This window comes from Strigops habroptila, chromosome Z, assembly GCF_004027225.2.
Source record: "Strigops habroptila isolate Jane chromosome Z, bStrHab1.2.pri, whole genome shotgun sequence".
Classification (NCBI taxonomy): Eukaryota; Metazoa; Chordata; class Aves; order Psittaciformes; family Psittacidae; genus Strigops; species Strigops habroptila.
In genome coordinates, this window is record NC_044302.2 from 35,672,725 (window position 1) to 35,692,274 (window position 19,550).

The 19,550-nt window shown below is 38.1% G+C and overlaps 1 protein-coding gene across 4 annotated transcripts in view; it reads left to right on the forward strand.

Moving 5' to 3' along the window:
- Nucleotides 1-19,550, forward strand: part of CAMK4 (calcium/calmodulin dependent protein kinase IV) — a 157,026-nt gene that overhangs the window by 52,495 nt on the left and 84,981 nt on the right. For 3 of the 4 annotated variants that reach the window (XM_030511383.1, XM_030511379.1, XM_030511382.1), the window contains 2 exons: nt 262-321; nt 9,150-9,228. In XM_030511383.1, coding sequence (XP_030367243.1) covers nt 262-321; nt 9,150-9,228 — 139 coding nt within the window. The remainder of the gene's footprint in view (nt 1-261; nt 322-9,149; nt 9,229-19,550) is intronic. The other variant, XM_030511380.1, reaches the window with a different exon arrangement.

Genomic DNA, 19,550 nt, shown 5'->3' on the forward strand with positions numbered 1-19,550 from the left:
TGGATGAGTTTTAGTAAATCAGACTCACAGAGTCCCAGCCCAGAGACAGCATTTCAATTTATGTAAAACTCACTATATTTGCAGAGTTTGGCTTCAGTAATTGGCAGTATCTGATGTCTCATCAAGGATATTTTCTCTTTAAACATCAAGAAAACAAATCATGGGAAAGGATAGCAGGAGTATGTGATACCTTTTACAGCTTGATTCTTATTCAGAGGAAAATGCTGTGCATACGAATGCAATGCTTGTTGTCTCTTGCAGTTGTGTGCAGCATGACTGGTCAGCCATCTCAAAGAAGCTGCTTCATGAAGGTCTGTGGAGGTCTGTATCAAAGCCTTTCTCCCTTTTTGTGCCTAACAGCTTTTTGCACAGGCCTGGTGGTGTCAGGCTGTGGCTAATGTGGATGCTGAAGCCTGTGCCTGCAGACTACATTTGCTGTACAGGGCAGGCACCAGCTAATTGCTTACATTGACAGCTAGTTGTGTAACTGTAACCCAGTTAGCACTCACAAGCACATAAACCAGTGCACAGGCATAACTGACCACACTTTTTATTCCAAGTGTCTCTTTGAAAGTACATGAGGAACCCTTTTCAGTGTGTTTAAAAAATAAATCATGAATCTGTAAATCCTATATAGACTATATTAAATACTGCTTAACCGTCATCCTATTTTACATTTTATAAAGTTTGGAAATGCCAGACTTTGGGTATGTCAGTGAAGTACGCTGTGCTTGAACTTTCAGTATGAAGGGGAGAACATGAAAGAATTAATTTATTTTTAAATCTGTAATACACCATTGTGCTGAATTCTCTATGTATAGGGGTACAGACTGACATAGATTAGATAAGAATCATTATCCTGGATTACAGCAGATCCAACAGCTAAAAAGCCTCAGTCCTTTAAAAATGGAAATTGCAGTCACTGGAAACTGCATAGACTATTAAACACTGGCTTGGCCAGTGGCTGGTACAGGGATCTTCAAGAAAAGATAAAAGAACTTCTTTTCTACTCCAAGATAGAAGATAAGTCTTAGATAGAAGATAAGTCTTTTATCTTGGACTAGAAGATCTGGAATAATCTCCTGGAAAACAGTAATTTCATTCTGATAAGTACTGAAAAGAGCTCTCTCATGTCAAGCAATGAGTAGTGGTGTTCCTTTCTTGAAAATGTGATCTGTTGTACATGCACTTGCTTGCATAGTTACTAGGATGGTCTGTGATCACAAACACTGAGAATGGTTTCTGTGACATTATGAATATCCTATTGAAGTTCCTGTAGGTATAAATATCTGCATTGAGAGCTGTCAAATGACAGGAAGATTAGAAATGGATTTTCACAAAAAGCAGAAGCAGCAACACAGAACAGAGGACACAGCAGTAGCTCTGGGAAGGGAGAAAGCTGAAGATGCATCATTGGTTAAATTTACCAAGGAAGGGATTTGAGAAATGTGCTCAGTCTTACCTCCTATGATTAGAAATGGCTGTCCCACCTGGTGTAAAGAAGAACATATACAGAGTAGCTAAAAAAAAAAAAAAAAAAAAAGCCAAAGAACTTCTAAATCTACTGTATGTTCAAATGTTGGTTGTCTTGTGGAAGAGATTCTGAGTTGGCACTGTGTATAAACTTCTTGGCAAAAGCAACTTATTTTAGAGAAGCCATTGCATAGGAGTTGATGATTCAGCAGAACACGAACCTCCAAGGAGAAGGCTGTGCAGCTTATCAAAATGATGGCTATTCAGGATAAGCACAAGCTCAAGAGCTTGCAGAATCCCAGAAATTACTTGGCCTAAATTAGCTGGGAAAGAATTTTATTAAAAGCTTGGTTTAGATATGCAGACATGGGTAGCCATGAAATTTTCCCTGTCTGATTTTAAAAGGTTGCCTTTTGCTATACAGAACAAGCTGCTAGTAGTCAGACTTCCACAACCTCCCTTCTGCTTCCCTTCCCTCAACCAGGAAAAGCAAGAGGCATTATGGGATGAGTGAAGCTTTTGTACTGCCACATGTTGTCATTTAGGGCAGAGGCTGGTTTGCCTTCTGCACCTGGAGATTCTCATGCAGAACGGTAATCAATGGTGTTGACATCTACTCAAAGGACACACTGTTTAAAACACTTGGTGAGGAAGGAATGTGTTGCTGAAGAAAAACAGGCAGGCAGTTTAGCAGTGGCCCAGGAAGGAAGGTCTTGCAACGCATTTTCAAAGGTTTTTGAAGTTTTTACGGTTCTTTCTCCTCACATGCACTCTTCATTAAGATTAAATAAACAATGTTTATTCTTCATTTGTATCTTTTCAGAAGGAAGGGGAGGAAGTGCTGCTTATGAGATAATAATGGTTTAACCGGTGCTTCAGAGAAGGTGTGTGTATTTCCAAGAGAGATATGTTCAAAGCTAAAAAGTTAAGGAGCTAAGCTGTGTTCAGAGCTAAGTCTTTAAAGGTTGGACTTGATGATCTGAAAGGTCTTTTCCAACCTAGTTGATTCTATGACTCACTGAACTGTTCCAGTTGTTACGCTTTGTGTGCTGCTAAGGGAGGGACAGTGGCTACACAACATGTCACATAGATGGAAAGCACATGTGCAGCAGAGTCTGTGGCCATAAGAATATGCCCGAGACCGCCAATCCAAGGATATGGGTCTGCAGCTCCCCCAGGTAGCCTAAGCACCTGGTTTTGAAAATTTGCCCCACTGTTTCCAAAGTTCAGTACCAAGGACAAAAATCTGCATCCTGCTGGAATCAGTAGAAGTTCAGAGTCCACTCTTCTACCTCCTTGTCTTTGCCCTCCCTATTTCATTGAACTGCCTAAATTTGAGTAGGTAAGTAGTCTTCTGTCCCTGAAATACAAGAGCAGTTTGAAAGGAAACTCTGTTCTAAATGAGATATTAAAAATCAATTTCTGGATCTGTTGGACTACAAGAGCTTCATGTTCAATCTTAACCTCATACTATTACAAATTCATTTTCAGCCAACTTTGAGCTGCAAGTTTTTTCAAGCTCGGTAGGAAAGAAATTGGTTTTCCTATTGAAAGCTCTCCTGCTGTTTTAGAAATACAATTGTTCTTATGTGCAGTCTAGCCGAGTTTCATTAAAGGGCTAAAGGAAAAAAAGGAGTGAATGTATTTTCTATACATTTTTCTTCCACAGTGCTGTATGAAGTGCTCTGATCCTCACCTCGTGTCTGCATTTTGGCAGACTTACCTGAAGCTTCGCTCAGGAACCAACTTTCTGAAAGTTCAGTTACACCAAGGAGAGCAGTGTACATACAATAAAGAAGTAATCTCTGAAATTCAGTTAAGTTCGAATTTTGCTACCATGTTTTCAAATTAAGGTCTGAGGTAATGCTTCTTGCTCTTCTAGTAAGTCTGGCTCAGCAGTATGCTTCCAGTCAACGAAAGGCTGAGAAGCCAGATTTGTCAAAATGCTTTATGATATGCAGTGTTGGTGGTCTGTTTCTGGTCCTTGATGTTTATCCACTACCTAAAACAGAGACTTAACTAGCATTTGAGATGAGGGAAATAATCTGTTGTTAACATGCATAATATTGAATGCAGCTCATTTAACCCCTAGTTGAATACCCGCTGTTTTAAAAGCCAGTAATGCCAGGTGTAATTAAGAGTTTAGAATCCTTGTGAATCAGAAGTATTGATCTGTAAATTTCCTGTAATAGCTGAGGGAGAAGCCCCACTGGAAGCTACTGGGAAATAACGCTGCTGCAGTCCCAGCAGGAATTAGCAGTTAGTGGTCCAGCCACACTGCAGCAGAGATGGTTTGGACTGCTGCATTTTAGTGTTTCAGCAGCCAACCTAGCCCACATCTGAAGGATTACAGTTCTACAAATTGTTACCCATGGAAGCTACAGGTTCGAGAATATTGGCAAGCACTAGTTTGATTATTTAAAAAGAGTGTATGTCTTTTGTTGAGAATGTGCTTATGTAAGGCTCCTTCTGTTTACCCCTGAATGCGGTGAAAGCTGAGTATAGAAAATATGTTGTCAGTGTGGAGCATTGCCTTTGCAAGCCAGCCTGAACCGAAATTGATTGCTAAAAAGTCCTTTCACCTCAAATATTAGAAAATTAACACAGAAGCTAAAAGTCATAGAATCAAAATATAAAAAGGCTTGGATGATTTCCTTGTCAAAATCAAACCAGACAGAACTCTGGAATGCAATGGAATTAGCTTTTCTTTCCAGAATTGTGTATGTTTTTCCCACCAGCCTTGTCTTCTTCAAAGATTAGTTTTATTACATCTTATAGAATGTGGGAGTTCAAGGGTCCGGTCGTCGTCCCCCCCCCCCCCCCCCATCATCTTAATTTTGTGAAATTTTCTATTCTCTTTACAAGTTGTGAAATAATGAGGGGGAAGGGAGGGCTGCAGTTGCACACAATGTGCAAGTCCTTTATATGTACATATTCATGCTTAGAAGAAGCTTTTAGATCAGGTTTGAATAATTTAACAATTGCTTGTGAGTTCACTGGAGAAAGAAAGTTTGTTTTGGTACACTTTCACGTGAAATGCAAGTTGTAAGAATTTCTGAATTTACATGTGTGTGCTTTTTTAAATGAAAGCAAGAGTAGTAATGCTATGGAATATGCATTTTTTTTCAAATGTAATTTTAATTTCTGTGTATACTGAAAGCTTTGTCAATTATTTTTTTGTTCTGTCCAGTCTTTACCTTCAAACAGGGTATTTAGTTTTGAAGTCTAGGAACAGTAATTTCATTCTTATAAATCCATTTTGACCTTCTAGTGTATGTACAAGAAAGAGTGATTAAGTGTATTTTAAGTTTATACTTCTGTAAACTTTACAAAAGAAATTGGTATTCTTTATGGAAACTAATACTGGATTTTAATCTGTTCTTGCAGTTTCGGCAGCACAGATTTCCATGGCTCTGTGATAGGTACAATTTTCTGGGGACCACTCATTCTTTCACCTGATCTGTTTGAACAAAGTAGATTGTATAATCGTTCTGTGACTGCATGAAGCACAAACTAATTTATTTTTCAAAAGTCAATTCAGAATTTAAGGAATTTAATCCAAATGAAATTTGCAGGAGATTACGTTGAGGACTGAATTTGTACTGAGTGGATTCAAAATGCAGTATAGAACCTGGGATGAGGGGGCATGGTATAGAGATGCTGACCTACTTTTGAAAGGCCCAATTTTCCTGCTTCCAGTGAAAATACTGTCAGTGACTATTTTTTATTTTATTACAAAAGCTGTAGCTCTGGGAATTCATCTTTCCTACCTACCTGTGACCAAATAAACACCTGGCTGTGCTTCATTTTGGTTCCCATTCTGTTTCAAAAGCAGAAGCTTTTTGTGGGTGTGGGGGAGCAAAGGCCTTTTTCAACCTGGCTCAGACTGTCTCTGAAAACTCTGAAGACTCTTTGCTCTGCTGGTCTCCACTGCAGGCCCAGCCTGATCCTGCAAATTCCATTTTCTCTTTTATGTGCAAATTCTGCTGATCACTTCCACCTTCTTAGCACCCCTCGTGGGTGTCCCTGCCTTCCTTCCATCTGTGCTGACACCATTATTTTTGACTGCATGTACTTGAAGTGTGACCATGCCTTTTCTCTTGGCTTCGCAGTCTGGGCTCCTTAGCACAGGCAGAGCACTATGGTGCTGTTGCCCAGTCTTTAAGACAGAGTCCTTCTAAAATAACTGTGAATTCAGTAACACCTGAGGATAATGATAAGAAAAATAATCCAGAATACTCAACAAAGAGTATATTGGTTGGCGGGGAAGAAAAAGGGAGAGAAAGAAGCAGAGGATGGGACACGACACAACAAAAAGTTTTACATGTTTATTTTTAATATTTTTAAAATTTTTTCAAATTCGTGTGGAAAGCAACACACATGCAGAGATAAGTCATTGAATTTTAGTCTAATTTCACAGATTCAGCAGTACTTTTAATACTTTAAATTTTTCGTGCAATCATTGGAATAACACCTGAGTGAGTTTACCATATCACTGAAGCATTTGTACTGCAGGAAAAGTAGTCCTGTACTAATACGGAGTTGCATGTGTAGCAGCTCTGATATATTCCATGCACAGAACATCAGGAGGTTTCTCATGAGTTGTCATTGTCCTCGTTCTAGGCAGCTTCATATGGAAGTGAGTGTTTTTATTGAGCATTATAACCAAGTAGTTAAGATGTATATATTATTTGTATTTATTTTGTAAGTTCAAAACTGGATATAGAAACATATTTTTGTAATAAAGCATATAGCATATATAGTGAAATGGTTTGGGTTTTTTTTCTTTTGTTCTTTAGCATGGTCACAGTTATATATGGGCTTTTAAAAGTAAATTTTCAACAGAATCATTAAGCACCCATCCAGACAGAAACATATGTCAGTAAAAGAGAATGACAATGTTTTCAACAATGTTGGAATTCTGATTTTTACTGTTCTCTAACTTGGCCAACTATATATTCCAAGATGATGCCTTTTTTGTATTGTTTCAGCCAACTTCAAGTAATTTATGTTTTGAGTTCGGACAGCCTGTTCTAGGCAGAGATGCAAAAAACCAGCAGCTGAATGCTCCTTTAAACCTAATTTTCTTTAGAAGTAAGTAAGTGCACATTTACACACACGAATATATATAATAGAATATTTCATATGAATATATGTATACACGCAAAGATACCCAGATATATGTATGTGTGTGTATGTATGTGTTCACCAACTGCAAAGAAGGAAGATCTGGCAGGATCAAATCTAAATATGCCAACACAATATAGTGAGTAATCTTGTGGTTGGACTCATCTGGATTATGGGACACTTAATTTCTTGTTTCTAGTCTGAATTATGAATGAGTTCCTTGTCAATCACACACTGCAGTGTACTTCTCCAAGTCATTATTAGCTGCTTGGGCTTAGGGTCCTCTCAGTTTCTTCTGTTGAAACTGTTCATGCTGAAGGATTAAATATTGCCTAGTGCTGGTATCTGCTCTTTGTCAACTAAGTGCCCTAACCACTGCGAACAGGTGTTCTCTTTCTTAGCGCCATTAATATTTATCATTCAGATGAAGTGGAACACCACCTGTGGTGAATGGGACATGGAGAGGCTTGCAGTCTGTCTATCTGGCAGACACTGGCAGCCCTCTATAGCCGCAGCATCAGCAAACAACTGGAGATGTGCTCGGGAATGGCAATCTATTTATTTGGATCATCATCTGCACAGCTTATCTAATTGTGCCCTCAACCAAATAAAATAATTTCTAGGAGGTTTGCTGCCTACTTAGTAAAAGCATATGCAGACTAATGGGTTTAATGTTTATACTGCACTCTGAATATGTGAAGCAGGATACAAGAATGATTAGCAGTTTATGCGGTGACCTCCCCATTACAGTGCTGTAGTGAAATACGGGAGACATAAACCTTATCAGAGCAGGTCCTTAGAATTTCATTTTTTAACATTTTTGGTCATACTGATGATGTGAGTTGTACTCATGAAGATGTGAAGGTTTTTTTAATGTGGTGTATTTTTTTTTTCTTTGTGCTAAATAGAGCCTTTTGAGACTTGGCCAAGGAGAGGAGACCTAATTGAATTCATGTAATGATTCTGGGAGTCACTGAGGCTTGCAGTACTCACACACATTTGTCAATACACTATTATGAGAGACAAATCATTTTAGTATTTGAGATGAAGATTACTGTGTTTCATGCAAACAAGCCCTCAGATGAGTGAGGTGTGTAACCCGTGCTGTAGGTGACCTTTCCTGATGAAGGGTCTTTCTTGAAATGAATGTTCTCAATCAATTAACAGTTCTTGTGCTTACTTATGTTCTCATAAAAATATAGACATGCCTGCTCTGAGCATAATCTGACACCTGTGTCTGTGCTGAGGAGGGAGAAGCGAAGAGCATGCATGGTGGTTTTGTGTAGCAATGCACCCAGAGTAATAAACCTTGTGTCACAGCTTTATTCGTGCAGTCAAACATGGCTATGCCATTCTACTGTTTAAACAAAGGCCGCTTTTTTCTTTCTGCAGCTTGTGGTCATCTCCTGTAGACATACTGAGATGAATATTTTCCTGGTTCAGAGAGACCTGCTGTGGTGTGTGGTATATATGAAATCCTTTCACAGCAGTGAGCAGTTCTGCAATGTATGTTATTTGGGAAGTCATGTATGGTGATGGAAATCCTCTCTAGCTTAAAAATCTGCATTCATAGAGCAGGTAACAAACCTCCTGAGGACAGGAGGCTTGCAAAGATGCCTTAAATCTAGTGCTGACATGTGGCACGTCAGTGCATCATTTTTGATGGTGGTTGACACTGGGTTGCTCAGTGGCATCTGAAAGTAAATGTGGTAGAATACAGAGGTATCTGACTTGTTTGTAACCATTATGGTTTTGCCAGGGGCTTTTCATCTCATTAGCTAATTCGTAGAGTGCAGGTCCCTTCCTTGATGGAACAAATAGAGCACAGCAAATAGTCTCGGCAGCCAAGCCTGTCTTAACCAACCTCCTACTCAAGAGAAGTGCTTTCTAATGAGCAGAGGCATGATTTTATGCTACGAGTGCTCAAATTTAGCACATTCAAGTGACTACACCTTGAAGTCAACCAGAAGATGTAAGCCGAGTTTGGTTTTCCTATGAACAAGCCCCACCAGTTTCCACTGAATTAACCAAAACTGCTGCTCGCTCCTGGTGCAAGGAGCAGTTCGAGCAACTTGGATGTTTGGGCAACAGGGCAGGGAGCAGCACAGTAACTGTCTTTTCTTTTTTGTCTCACTTCCCATTACTGCCACCAACATTTAGTTAAAAAATACAAATGCAATTAATTATTACTCATGGGGTGCCGTAATAAAGACAAAATATGTTGTCACAGGTTTGGGGCCAGATTACATTCCTTGGTACCTTGAAGAAACCTCCAGGATATGTCAGGAGCCAGAAAAAGGTGTGACCAAGAGGTATCTTGAGCTCTTGCAAGTTCTGTTGGCTGAATAACCACTGAAGTTAACTGGTTCAACAGAGAGCAGTTTTTACACTGGCTTTTTGGTTGCATCTCTGGGGAAAAATGAGCTATTTTTGCCCAAGCTGGGAGGAGTAGAAAATGTAGTTTCAGCTAGGCAACTCTGTTTATTCACATATTCAAAGAGGCATATATACAACTATTCTTCCTTTTTTTTTTTTTTTTTTTAATGTAGTGGGGCTACATCCATTGTCTACAGATGCAGGCAGAAAGGGACCCAGAAACCTTACGCCGTCAAAATGTTGAAGAAGACAGTAAGTTGTTTTGGTTTGTTTTGCTTTGCTTTGCTTTGGGATATGTTTGGGATTTTCTCCGGGTTTTTCAGTGCCGTCTCTTTGTGGGGCAGGGTGGAAACGGGCTAGATATAGGACCCTGCAAAGCTTATATTTTCTATCACTGAGCTTTTTCTGCACCTCATCACTGAAAAAGCTTTTAGACGTAAGAGTACTCTGTTTGGAATGCCTTATCCCCACAAATCTTCATCTGGAGTTGTCTGAATAGGCTTAGATTTGGGCAAAACTTTTTAGACAAAAATGTCTTTCTCTTTGACTATAGAAAAGCAGCAGGCTCTGAATCATTTAAATGTCCTGTGATTTAATTTTGCTTTAATATATTGTTTTGCTCAAAAAAAAAAAATCACTACATGATTTATCTTTTTCAGAAACTGATTAAAACACCACCTCAAACCCAAGTAAAATTAAATATTTCCTGGAGGCTTTTCCTCCCCTACAAATTTGCAAGAGACCTGGTTGAGACATCAATTATTTTTAGAGCTCCATATATGTCACACTTCTACCACAGCTATTTTTGTGTGTGTTACAAAATAGATGGTGGAAAGCATGAAGAGAGACTAGAGAGGAAAGGCTACTAATGGATTGAGAGACTTCAAGCAGAGAGTGAGCGTGGGGGATAGGGTAAAGCAGTTCGTGTTCCTAAGAGGGGAAGAAAAATTTGAGAGGAGGCAAGCAAGCTGTGAGGCACAGGCATGATTTTTATTCATAGGTGGTTTTGTTTCAATTTCTTCCAGTGTTAAATAATCCATTATTTCATAAAATCCAGGAGTGTTCACATGTAGCAACATAATGATGAGTGGGTAGGCGTAAACATATCTAAATGCTGAATTAACTGGTGGTCTCTGTGCATAATGAGTGGGTTCCACATGAGTAAAATGTTGGCATTAATTTGTCATCTTTGAAAGTAAGCCAAGGTTTAAACTAGCACAGAAATTCAGTTTTGTATGCTGCTTTTGAATATGCATTTGGTGCATTGGAGAGCAGAGCATGTGAGGAGCTTGCATTGCTGCAGCCCTGCGCTCTGTCCTTCCTATGAAAGTGCAGAGAAGTTGATTTTTAAGTTTTCCTCAGTACTTTATGTCAAGAATTCCCATAATGTTTTAGGAGCATTTTTTCTTATAATTCTCACTCTGAAATGCACTAGGAAAAACTATATTACTTAAAAATATTTATTTGCCTTTTATTTGGGTTTTTTTTTCCTTCGTGGAGATTATTGTGTTGACCATATTAATACCAAATCTATTTGTGTCTGACACTGTTCAATTTAGACTTTTGGTGGACTTACTGTAACACAGAATTTTTTAAAGTGTAGGAAGTGTGGCAAGCAAGAAGAGTAAAAGAACATGATTACGTAAGTTGTCTGCACAGTGGCAAGAGCTTTGGCTTAATGCAGGCTTGATTGTATGAGCAGTGTGGTTAAGCAGTTCTTGCAACTGAGTTGTTTGTTCCCAGTATAACTGATACACTTTCAGATATTTTATTATGAGAGCAATTGATTCTTTTACACAATTGAGCTTATTTGTAAAATTGAGTACATGGGAGGCGATACTGTAAGGATGTGCCACTGTTTATGTCTATGTGCCATGAGCTACTGTAGCTCTGTTCCAATTTGGAGACGTAATTATTATCACAGAGACAGAACTGTGTGTTGCAGTGCTTCTGCAGCAGGAGGCCTGACCTTCGCTCGGAGTATCTCAGTGTAAAAATAACCAAGTGTAGGCCAAATCATATACCAAAATGTTGATCAGCTTAAGTTTCCTGTTGGCTTTTTTTCAAACAGTTAGAAAAAACAGATGGCAGTTCAATAGTGGAGGAAAAGTAGTGGGAGAAAAAGAGGAAGAACCTGTGACTGCCTTTGATGCAGAGTCCCGTTTCTTCAATTACCTTTCTTAAATGCACATAAGGGAGCTCCGAAGAGCATAGGAAATTAGAAGACGACGAAGGTGGCAGAAGAGCATATACTCTGGTTATTTTTTTCCATTCAAACTGACTGACTTTAAACACTGCACTGAACAAGACTAGCTCACTGAGAAAGAGTGTCTGTAAAAGCAGGGGCAGGGGGCAGGGAAAAGGTGGTCTCCTTCTAGAAGTGGTAACATGTGATGTATGATTAGGAGTCTGGTAGATGACTGGCAGCTCCAGCTTTGTAGGTGCTGATCACTACAGTAATTTGAAGTAAAGCAATAGAAATTATTACTTTTGTTCCATGGGAACAGCTCAGGTAAGAAACAAATGATCCTTTTGGACTGAAGTAGTGTGCTAGGAACAGACTGCAAGAAACATAAAATGCCTCGTTCTTTTAATTTAAATAATAAGATTAATTTTTCATTTTGCCTAATGCATTCTCATTTAAAAGCAAATAAAATTTTGTGCAAGACATATCAGCCAGTTCTGAGAATACACACTTGTGGAGAGATGCGAATGCTTAGGAGACACTGTAGTTAATATTTCTTTATTATCTAGCTTAATCAAATAGTATTGTTAGATTATTTATTCAGTTCTATTTGTTGTGGGGTTTTTGTTTTGGTTTTTTTTTCTTTCTGCTTGTTTGGTTGGTGTTTTGTTTTGGTTTGGTTTTGTTTTGTTTTCTGATTGCTAGTTAAGCCAACAAAGAGAAACAGGAGAAATCATGTTTATACAAAACTTTTTTGGTCAATAATATTTTAGGGATTTTTTTTTTTTTTCAATTCAGAGGTTTAATAATGCTTAAGCTCTAATTAAGATTTTATAGGCTTCCGAAAGGATGAAAAAAATGCTTTTTTGCTGATTCAAAACTACTGAAACAGAATGCTTCGATTCCCTGTTTTGGTTTGATTTTGTCAAATTTGGCTTAAGTTTAGGAGTAATTTTGAATCCTTTAAATTATACTATCGTGACTAAAATGTAGTTCAAAGAACACTTCTGGTTCTTACTCCTGAAGTATCTGACTGTCCAAGTTAGGAAACTAACAGGCAATTTAGGACCTTAACTTCCAGAGCAGCCAAGAGACAACTGCTGGAAGAGTTAAAAAGGTCCAGAGAAAAATTGATGTGTTAGTGGGACAAAACCTCTCAGGTAATGTATAAGAAATTAAATTTTGAAATCTTCTTAACAAATAAAAAAATAAATAAGTTTATAAAACAACATCTGTGGGACAGGTGGATAAGCATGCTAAATCATTCCTTTTAATTTGCTCATCCAACCTTTATGCTCAGTTCCTGAGCATAATTGCAAGGTCAGAGTGTATTATATACTCATTATTTGATTTTGCTATGTTTAGCAGATCTCTTTAATTCCAAACATGTAATAAATAAAAAGGTTGGAATCATGTAATTTCTTTGTGGGGAAATCATTTCATGAAGCAAGAAAGAAACAAAAGCAGATCATATAGCACTTCAGAAAAGCTGATCAAATGAGCAAAGTACAGTGATGAGTTTTTACACTTCAAATTGCAAGTACAAGGTTGGTTTTCTTTTCACTACACAACTTACCTCTGCTTGATGACTCAGTGCTTAAGAAAAGTGAAGTATCTTTAGGATGCATTTCATAAATATGATTGTTACTTCTGTTAAGCCGCGACTTAAAAATTATGCGTGATTCAGAGCAGTTCATTCTGGAACAGTTGCTATTGCAAACAACATGTAGTGTGTAGATCATATTGGAAGCACACAGGATTCCTGAAGGAAGCAAACATATTTATGTGCTATCCATAAGATTAAACCCCTCACCTGCAGGCCTTTGTCTCCTTTTGGTGTGGTAGGCAGCATATGAAGCAGGGCCAGCCTGGAGATCGTCTTACAGTCTGGGCAGGTAAATGTCTTCCAAGAAATCTTGTCTTCCACCTCTGCCTTAAATTTCCTACCTGAGTCTGAACAAGTTGCTTTAAAAATAGGGAAGAGAACAGATGGCCTCTGTTCCATGGTTTCTAAATTAAGATTCCAACTGTAACTGCAGTAATTTGGGAGATGCCATTGCAATAAAGCAACATGCAAAGCAATATGCTCTGCTGAAAGGAGAAGGATGCTGAGCTGGGTTGTCTGGAGCCTAGGTCCTGGTGTTTTCCAAATTCCGCCTGTGCCACTGGCTGAGGTATTTCTTTTGGTTTCAACTTTCTCATCCATAAAAATGAGATAATACTTACTTGATCTGCTTCTCAGCAATGCTTTGAAGGGTAGCCTGGTTAATATTCCTAGGTTTTAATTGATAGGTACTGTCCCCGAAGAGTGATTGAGTATTATGAAATAATAGGCCTTCTGTGCCTCAGTCAGTGAGGCATGCAGCTACCGAAACTGTTTTGGAGAATTCTCATTTTGATTTTGGTTTGGTTTTTTTTTCTTGTGTGGGCATCCTCCCTCACAGGGTATGTGGTGCTTAACTACTATTTCCTCAGTATTTTAATTAAAATCAGTGTCTATTTAATTAAAATCAGTATCAAGAACATTCTTCTTGCAGACTGTTTGATGTTTTAAATCAGACAAATGTTCAGGCACATGGACTCTTTCTTAGATGAGAAACAGCAATAGTTTTGAAACAACACATATGCTGAAAAAAGTTGTGCTGGATTAACCTGATTGTACTGATCAGACAATCTGAGAACAAGATAGTTTATGTCTCTGGAGCAGAAAGGAGTGTAAGCAAATGTAAAGATAACAGGCTTCCCTCCTGGAAGTGAGGTATCTAGATATCTAGAGTTAGGGTCTGAAGGAGATTATAATGGCCTATAAAGGCATACATAAAAGGTCTCAACTGCATCATGTTTGCGTATGTATACACATATATACATACACACATACATATATATTATATGCACATATATACAAACTATAACATATACATATATATATTATAAACTATATATATTCCCAACTATACAAGGACTATAGTTGGCTGGGTTTTTAATTTTGTGTTGCAGTGAATTGGTGGTGATAAGGAGTAATCAAGAGGCTCATGCAAATGGTTGGTCTGTTTTCTTGGAGGAGTGCTGCTTTTGGTTGACTCTTCCCAATTGACTGGGAAGGCAAGTGCCACAGGGGGTGTGTGGGATGAGGATTGTGTATCACGGATCAAGGTAGTCAGAATTAGGAAATTGGTCTTTGACTGACTTTTGGACAAAAGGATGTATTTTTGTAGCTATAAAATGAAACTTGTATTTGTGACCTTACAGGATTTACAGTTTGAGTGCCTCCTGCCTCCGTATGCCTGTTTCTGTATAGATTTTATAATGACATCATATATCTATATCTATATCTCTATATCTATATCTGTATCTGTATCTGTATCTATATCTATCTTCTGTGGTGCAGTAATTGTCAGTACTCTTACTGGACTGACGTCTGGGAGTGGTGAAGTTTAACACACATATCTGGTACACAGAGAAAGCAAGAGCCTGATATAGTACTCCAATTTGTCTGAAGTGCTGTGACATTATTCTTTTTTCTATAGGTTACAAGTCTTGGAATATATTTACATATATAGGTATAATTAAGGTCTTTTTTTTTTCCCCCCTCAAAAAGCTGGTATTAATACATTGTATTGATGTGTAATGTTCTGATTTTTCTTTCTTTTTCAATCCAGAAAAAGAGTTGTGTCATATGTAAGTCTACATGTAAACAGTCATCTGCACATCAGTACTAACCATTAAAAAGGTGTATTTTTGTCAACTAGCCCACACATCCTCCTCTGTTATTTGTACACACACACATGCACACACCATACATACCGTTGTTTGGTAATTGTTGGGGAAATGGTAATCTCTTAATTACCACTCCATCTGCAGTACTATCTATTATATACATAGATTTTTTGTCCTGATTTGCTCAATTTTTTATCATCCATGTCATCATCTCATTCGTGTGTAGTACACACTGATATGTTACTTCTCAAGGATGAGAACAGTATTTCAGGCAAAATTATTTTCAGTAAAGAAATAAGGTAGTAAGTCTGCTTATATCCAGCTTTCCCTCACATATAATGTGAGGGAAGAGGAATCCATAGAATGGTTAAGGTTGGAAAGGACTTTCAGACTATCTAGTTCCAATGCCCCTGCCATGGGCAGGGACACCTTCCATTAGAGCAGGTTGCTCAAAGCCCCGTCCAACCTGGCCTTGAACACTGCCAGGGATGGAGCATTTATAAGGCCATCAAATCCATAATCTCTAATGAAGAACAAAGTTCATTTTACAGAAATGCCCTACAGAAGAGGAGAGAACTGAAAGATTTTTTTTTTTTCCTGTAGTAAGATACCAATAGGTTTTTGCTTTAGAAGCTGTGAAATCAGATACTAGTTAGTGTAAGTGGAAATTTTTGTTAAAAATAGCTTTGTAATATGCTGATTTAGTCCTTGGAAAGCAAAAAATGGGTTTTGTCTGTATTGACATGACATCCCTCAGAAAAGGAAAAAAATCCCATTCTGCAACTAACAAAACCCTGTCCCACACACACGAAGTTATTTAACATGTCATCTGCATTAAAATGCATTGTATTGTATCACATTGTAATGCATGTGATGTTTAAAAATCACTTACTGTAGAACAGTATTTTTTACCTGTTGCCATTTAGATTGAACTGCTGTGCTCTTCCTAAGTCATACGTTGAGTTAAGATTTTGAGGACGGAGACTATGTATTATATCTCTTTTTTTCCTTACTCCATTTAATTTATAGATAATTAAAGAATACTGATTTCTGGTGTTCATGGCTTATTTTTGAGAAATACAAGGACCAGCTAATAAAAAGAGGAAATTATAAAGCACAACTCATTGTTATGGAGTTCAAGGGAGCTCAACCTACTGTATACATCACATTGCTGAACAAGTTTTTCTGAGAAACTAAATAATATCCATTAAATGTTTAATTTAGTGAAAAACCAAACCAAACCAAACAAACAAACAAAAAAAACCAAAAAACCAAGCAACAAACAGATGATACAAATTTAGCTTTGAATGATGTAACAGGAACTTTTGTGAAATGATCTGAACTGCACACTTTCTTTCACCAAGCCATCCATGCACATTTTGCTCCCTGCCTGCCTGCAGTGATTTGTCTTCTGTGTGGCTTTAAGCAAGATTTGAGGTGCTTTGTGTATCTAGAGTGCATGTAAACATAGAGGGGCAAGACAAGGAATAGGAATGAAATGTGTTGCTGTGCGAGAATTTATTTAATGCTTAAAGCAGAGACGAAACCCTGCAAATTGGCTGAGCAGAGATGCAAAGGTAAATATTAGGCTATCCTGAGATTATAGTCCTCCTTTTTAGAAACCCTTTGTTATTTACAGCCTGTTAAAGAAATCTGGAGGTGTGCCTTTGATGGAGCTGTACTGCAGGAAGACAGGGCTTCTGCACAGATAGATGGTCTGTGAGGCTTGTGCTGGTGATCTCTGAAAGTCTTTTCTCTCTGCATTTTAGGAAGTTGTTTTCAAGAAGCATATGCTGTGATCCTGTCATCACAGTTCTGACAGTTACTCATTTTGGGAAAGATGGATTAAGCTTGTTCTATACTGTCAAGCAAAGGATTAAGGAAAAACTGGCTGCATGCACAAAAATTGAAGAGAATATGGCAAAAGAAAAGAAGCCACAGTGTTTTCTCCAATTCTGGCAGTTCAGCTGTTGGAATAAAACAGGAAAACAGGGACAGTGTGTGACTTCAAGCATAGCATCCTGAGTTTTAACTCTAGCCTGAAGCTGAGTTCCCTGTAGCCCCTCAGAAGCTGAGGTCTATGAGAGAGACAATTTTACCAAGAACTCTATAATCAGTATCTACTCACTTGACAAACTGATTACACTGCCATATTTCAACATAAAATATATCCTCTTCTGCTGAGGTGATCTCCTTTTGCCTTATGTCCTTGAAGAGAGAGGCTGACCATGTGTAGGAAGGAATAGAAAAGCAAAAGTGGAACTCAACACAGCAGCTGTGTAACTGGCACGACCTGTGGGTTCCAGTTACGGAAGTTTCTTTGCACGTCCATGAGATATGCCACCTGGTCAGAGCATCTCTTAAGACTGGAACTAAGGATCAGTACAACTTTCTAAACTGAATATTGTGATGGCTGAAGGACTAGTGTGTATGGGTGAGGATCATCCCAAATATTTGCCAAATTAAACTTGTTCTGTGCTCAAATCACTTAAACAGTAAGGACTTCCTTAAGGGAAAAAAAAAAAAAAAAAAAAAGAACACCCCCCCCCAAAAAACCCCAAAACCCCAAAAAACAAAAAAAACCCACCCCAAAAAAAACCCCAAAACCAAAACTGCTGAATAAATAAAAAATAACTAATAAATCGCTGGCAGGGGGTTGGAACTAAACGAGCTTTTAGTGTGCCTTCCAACCCAAACCAGTCTGTGACTCTATGAATAACATGGTTTTCTACAAACGTAAAAAACCCCGCCCTACTTTCTTTGCTATTCCTCCCCCTTCATTTTAAGCAGCCTTCAAATACTAGTTTGTTTTGACCAAGCTGTTCCATTATAGTTCACATATATTGAATGAGCAGATATTTGAAACTCCAACTGAGCATATTTTTGGTAGATACAGTTGAAAACAGCTGGAAACATTTCCATAAGTAATAAGAAATAGCATAAATAAGATGGTTTGTTTTATATTTCAGTCCTATGGTATTTAAGTCACTTTAATTTACAGTGTAATAGGTAAATGCACAAGTAAAGCAAAACAAGGAATTAATTCACTCCTTCCCACAGGCAGGTAGGTGACTCCTTCAGCTGTCTCCAGAACAGCAGGGCTCCATCATATAAAATGGTTACTTGTTACAAACACCATCACTCCAAACATCCCCCCTTTCCTTCATCTTCCTCTAGCTTTTACTGTTGAGCACTCTGTTACATGGTATGGAATATTCCCGGGGTCAGCTGGGGTCAGCTGTCCCAGCTGTGTCGCCCTCCATCTTCTTGTTGCATCCCAGCCTGGGGCAGCATGAGAAGCAGAGGAGGCCTTGGTTCTCTGCAAGCACTGCTCAGCCACAAGCTAAAACGTCACCGCTTTCATCACAAATCCAAAACATAACCTTGTACAAGTTACTATGAAGAAAACAAACTTTATCCCCGCCAAAACTGGTATATTGATCACAAGGAATAATTTGATATTTGTGATAGAGATTACACTACTAATGGTAGCCCTGGTGCATCAAACCTTTATTGGGTAATAGTGAAGGTTCACATGGATCTGTAGGTGTGAATTGATTCAGAGAAGGATGTGTGCATGAGCTTACTATTTATGTGCAATTTCTTAAATTGCAGCAAGCATTGCTCTTGGTTAATAATAATAGTTGACATAGCATATTCCAGATCTTTATAATGCAGCTGAGGACTCGTAAGAAGTTTAAGTACCTTTAATATGAAATGCTGTAGGTAGGAAATGTCCTATCACCTAATAGCCATCAGTTTCTAAGGGACTGTTACATTCCAATTTATTTATTCAGATGGATTGTATGAATGTGAAGCCTTTTACAGCATGCCAGATGTCTAAAACTGGTTACATCACTTAGAATAAAAGCTGATTAATACATTTTTACTGAGAAACAAAATTTGGGGATTTGTAACCATATAGGTGAAAAGCAAAAATGGGCAAGAAAATAGCAAGTACAATTTTCTAAATAATCCTAAAAATGCGACTATACTGAACTAAAGAAAAAATGTGCCTTACCATTTGATTTACACATTGTTCTTGTGTCTTAGAAGTGTCCTCCTCCACCCAGCTTTGGGAACAGTAGCAATGGCAGTAACACACTATAAATAGTGAATAGCTGAAATGAGCAGTTCATGAATACCTAATAGCCTGAAATGTTGTTTGCATAAACCATTCAACAATTATCAAACATATTTGCAGAAACCTGTGTGTAAATGAGTCAGGAACAGAAAAAACAACCAGATTAGTCAGATAATTAGACCACAGCATATAATAAGGCCTGTTCTAATGACTTGTTTTTAACTCAGACATAAAATGTAGTATCGCAAATGACCAGCATTGTGCAAGTCGTGCCTCTGGAACATCCTTCAGTGATGCCACCAAGTTAATGTGGGTGAGCAACAGAACCTATTCACAAAGGCTTGTGTGTCTTAGAGGAACACTACCTGCATCTGATCAGCTTTACCATTGAAATCATATATTACAGGGTGAAGGGTCTGTTAATCAGGTATGTTAGCATGTGGTTTACTGTGCTGAAGTCTATACAATCCCACAAATTATGTCTATATATCTGATGGTTTGGCTGCAAACGTACTGTGCTTTTTGAGAAACAGAAGTATGGCTTCTTTGATAGAACAATTTACATTTAACAGGTTAACAGTACTATCA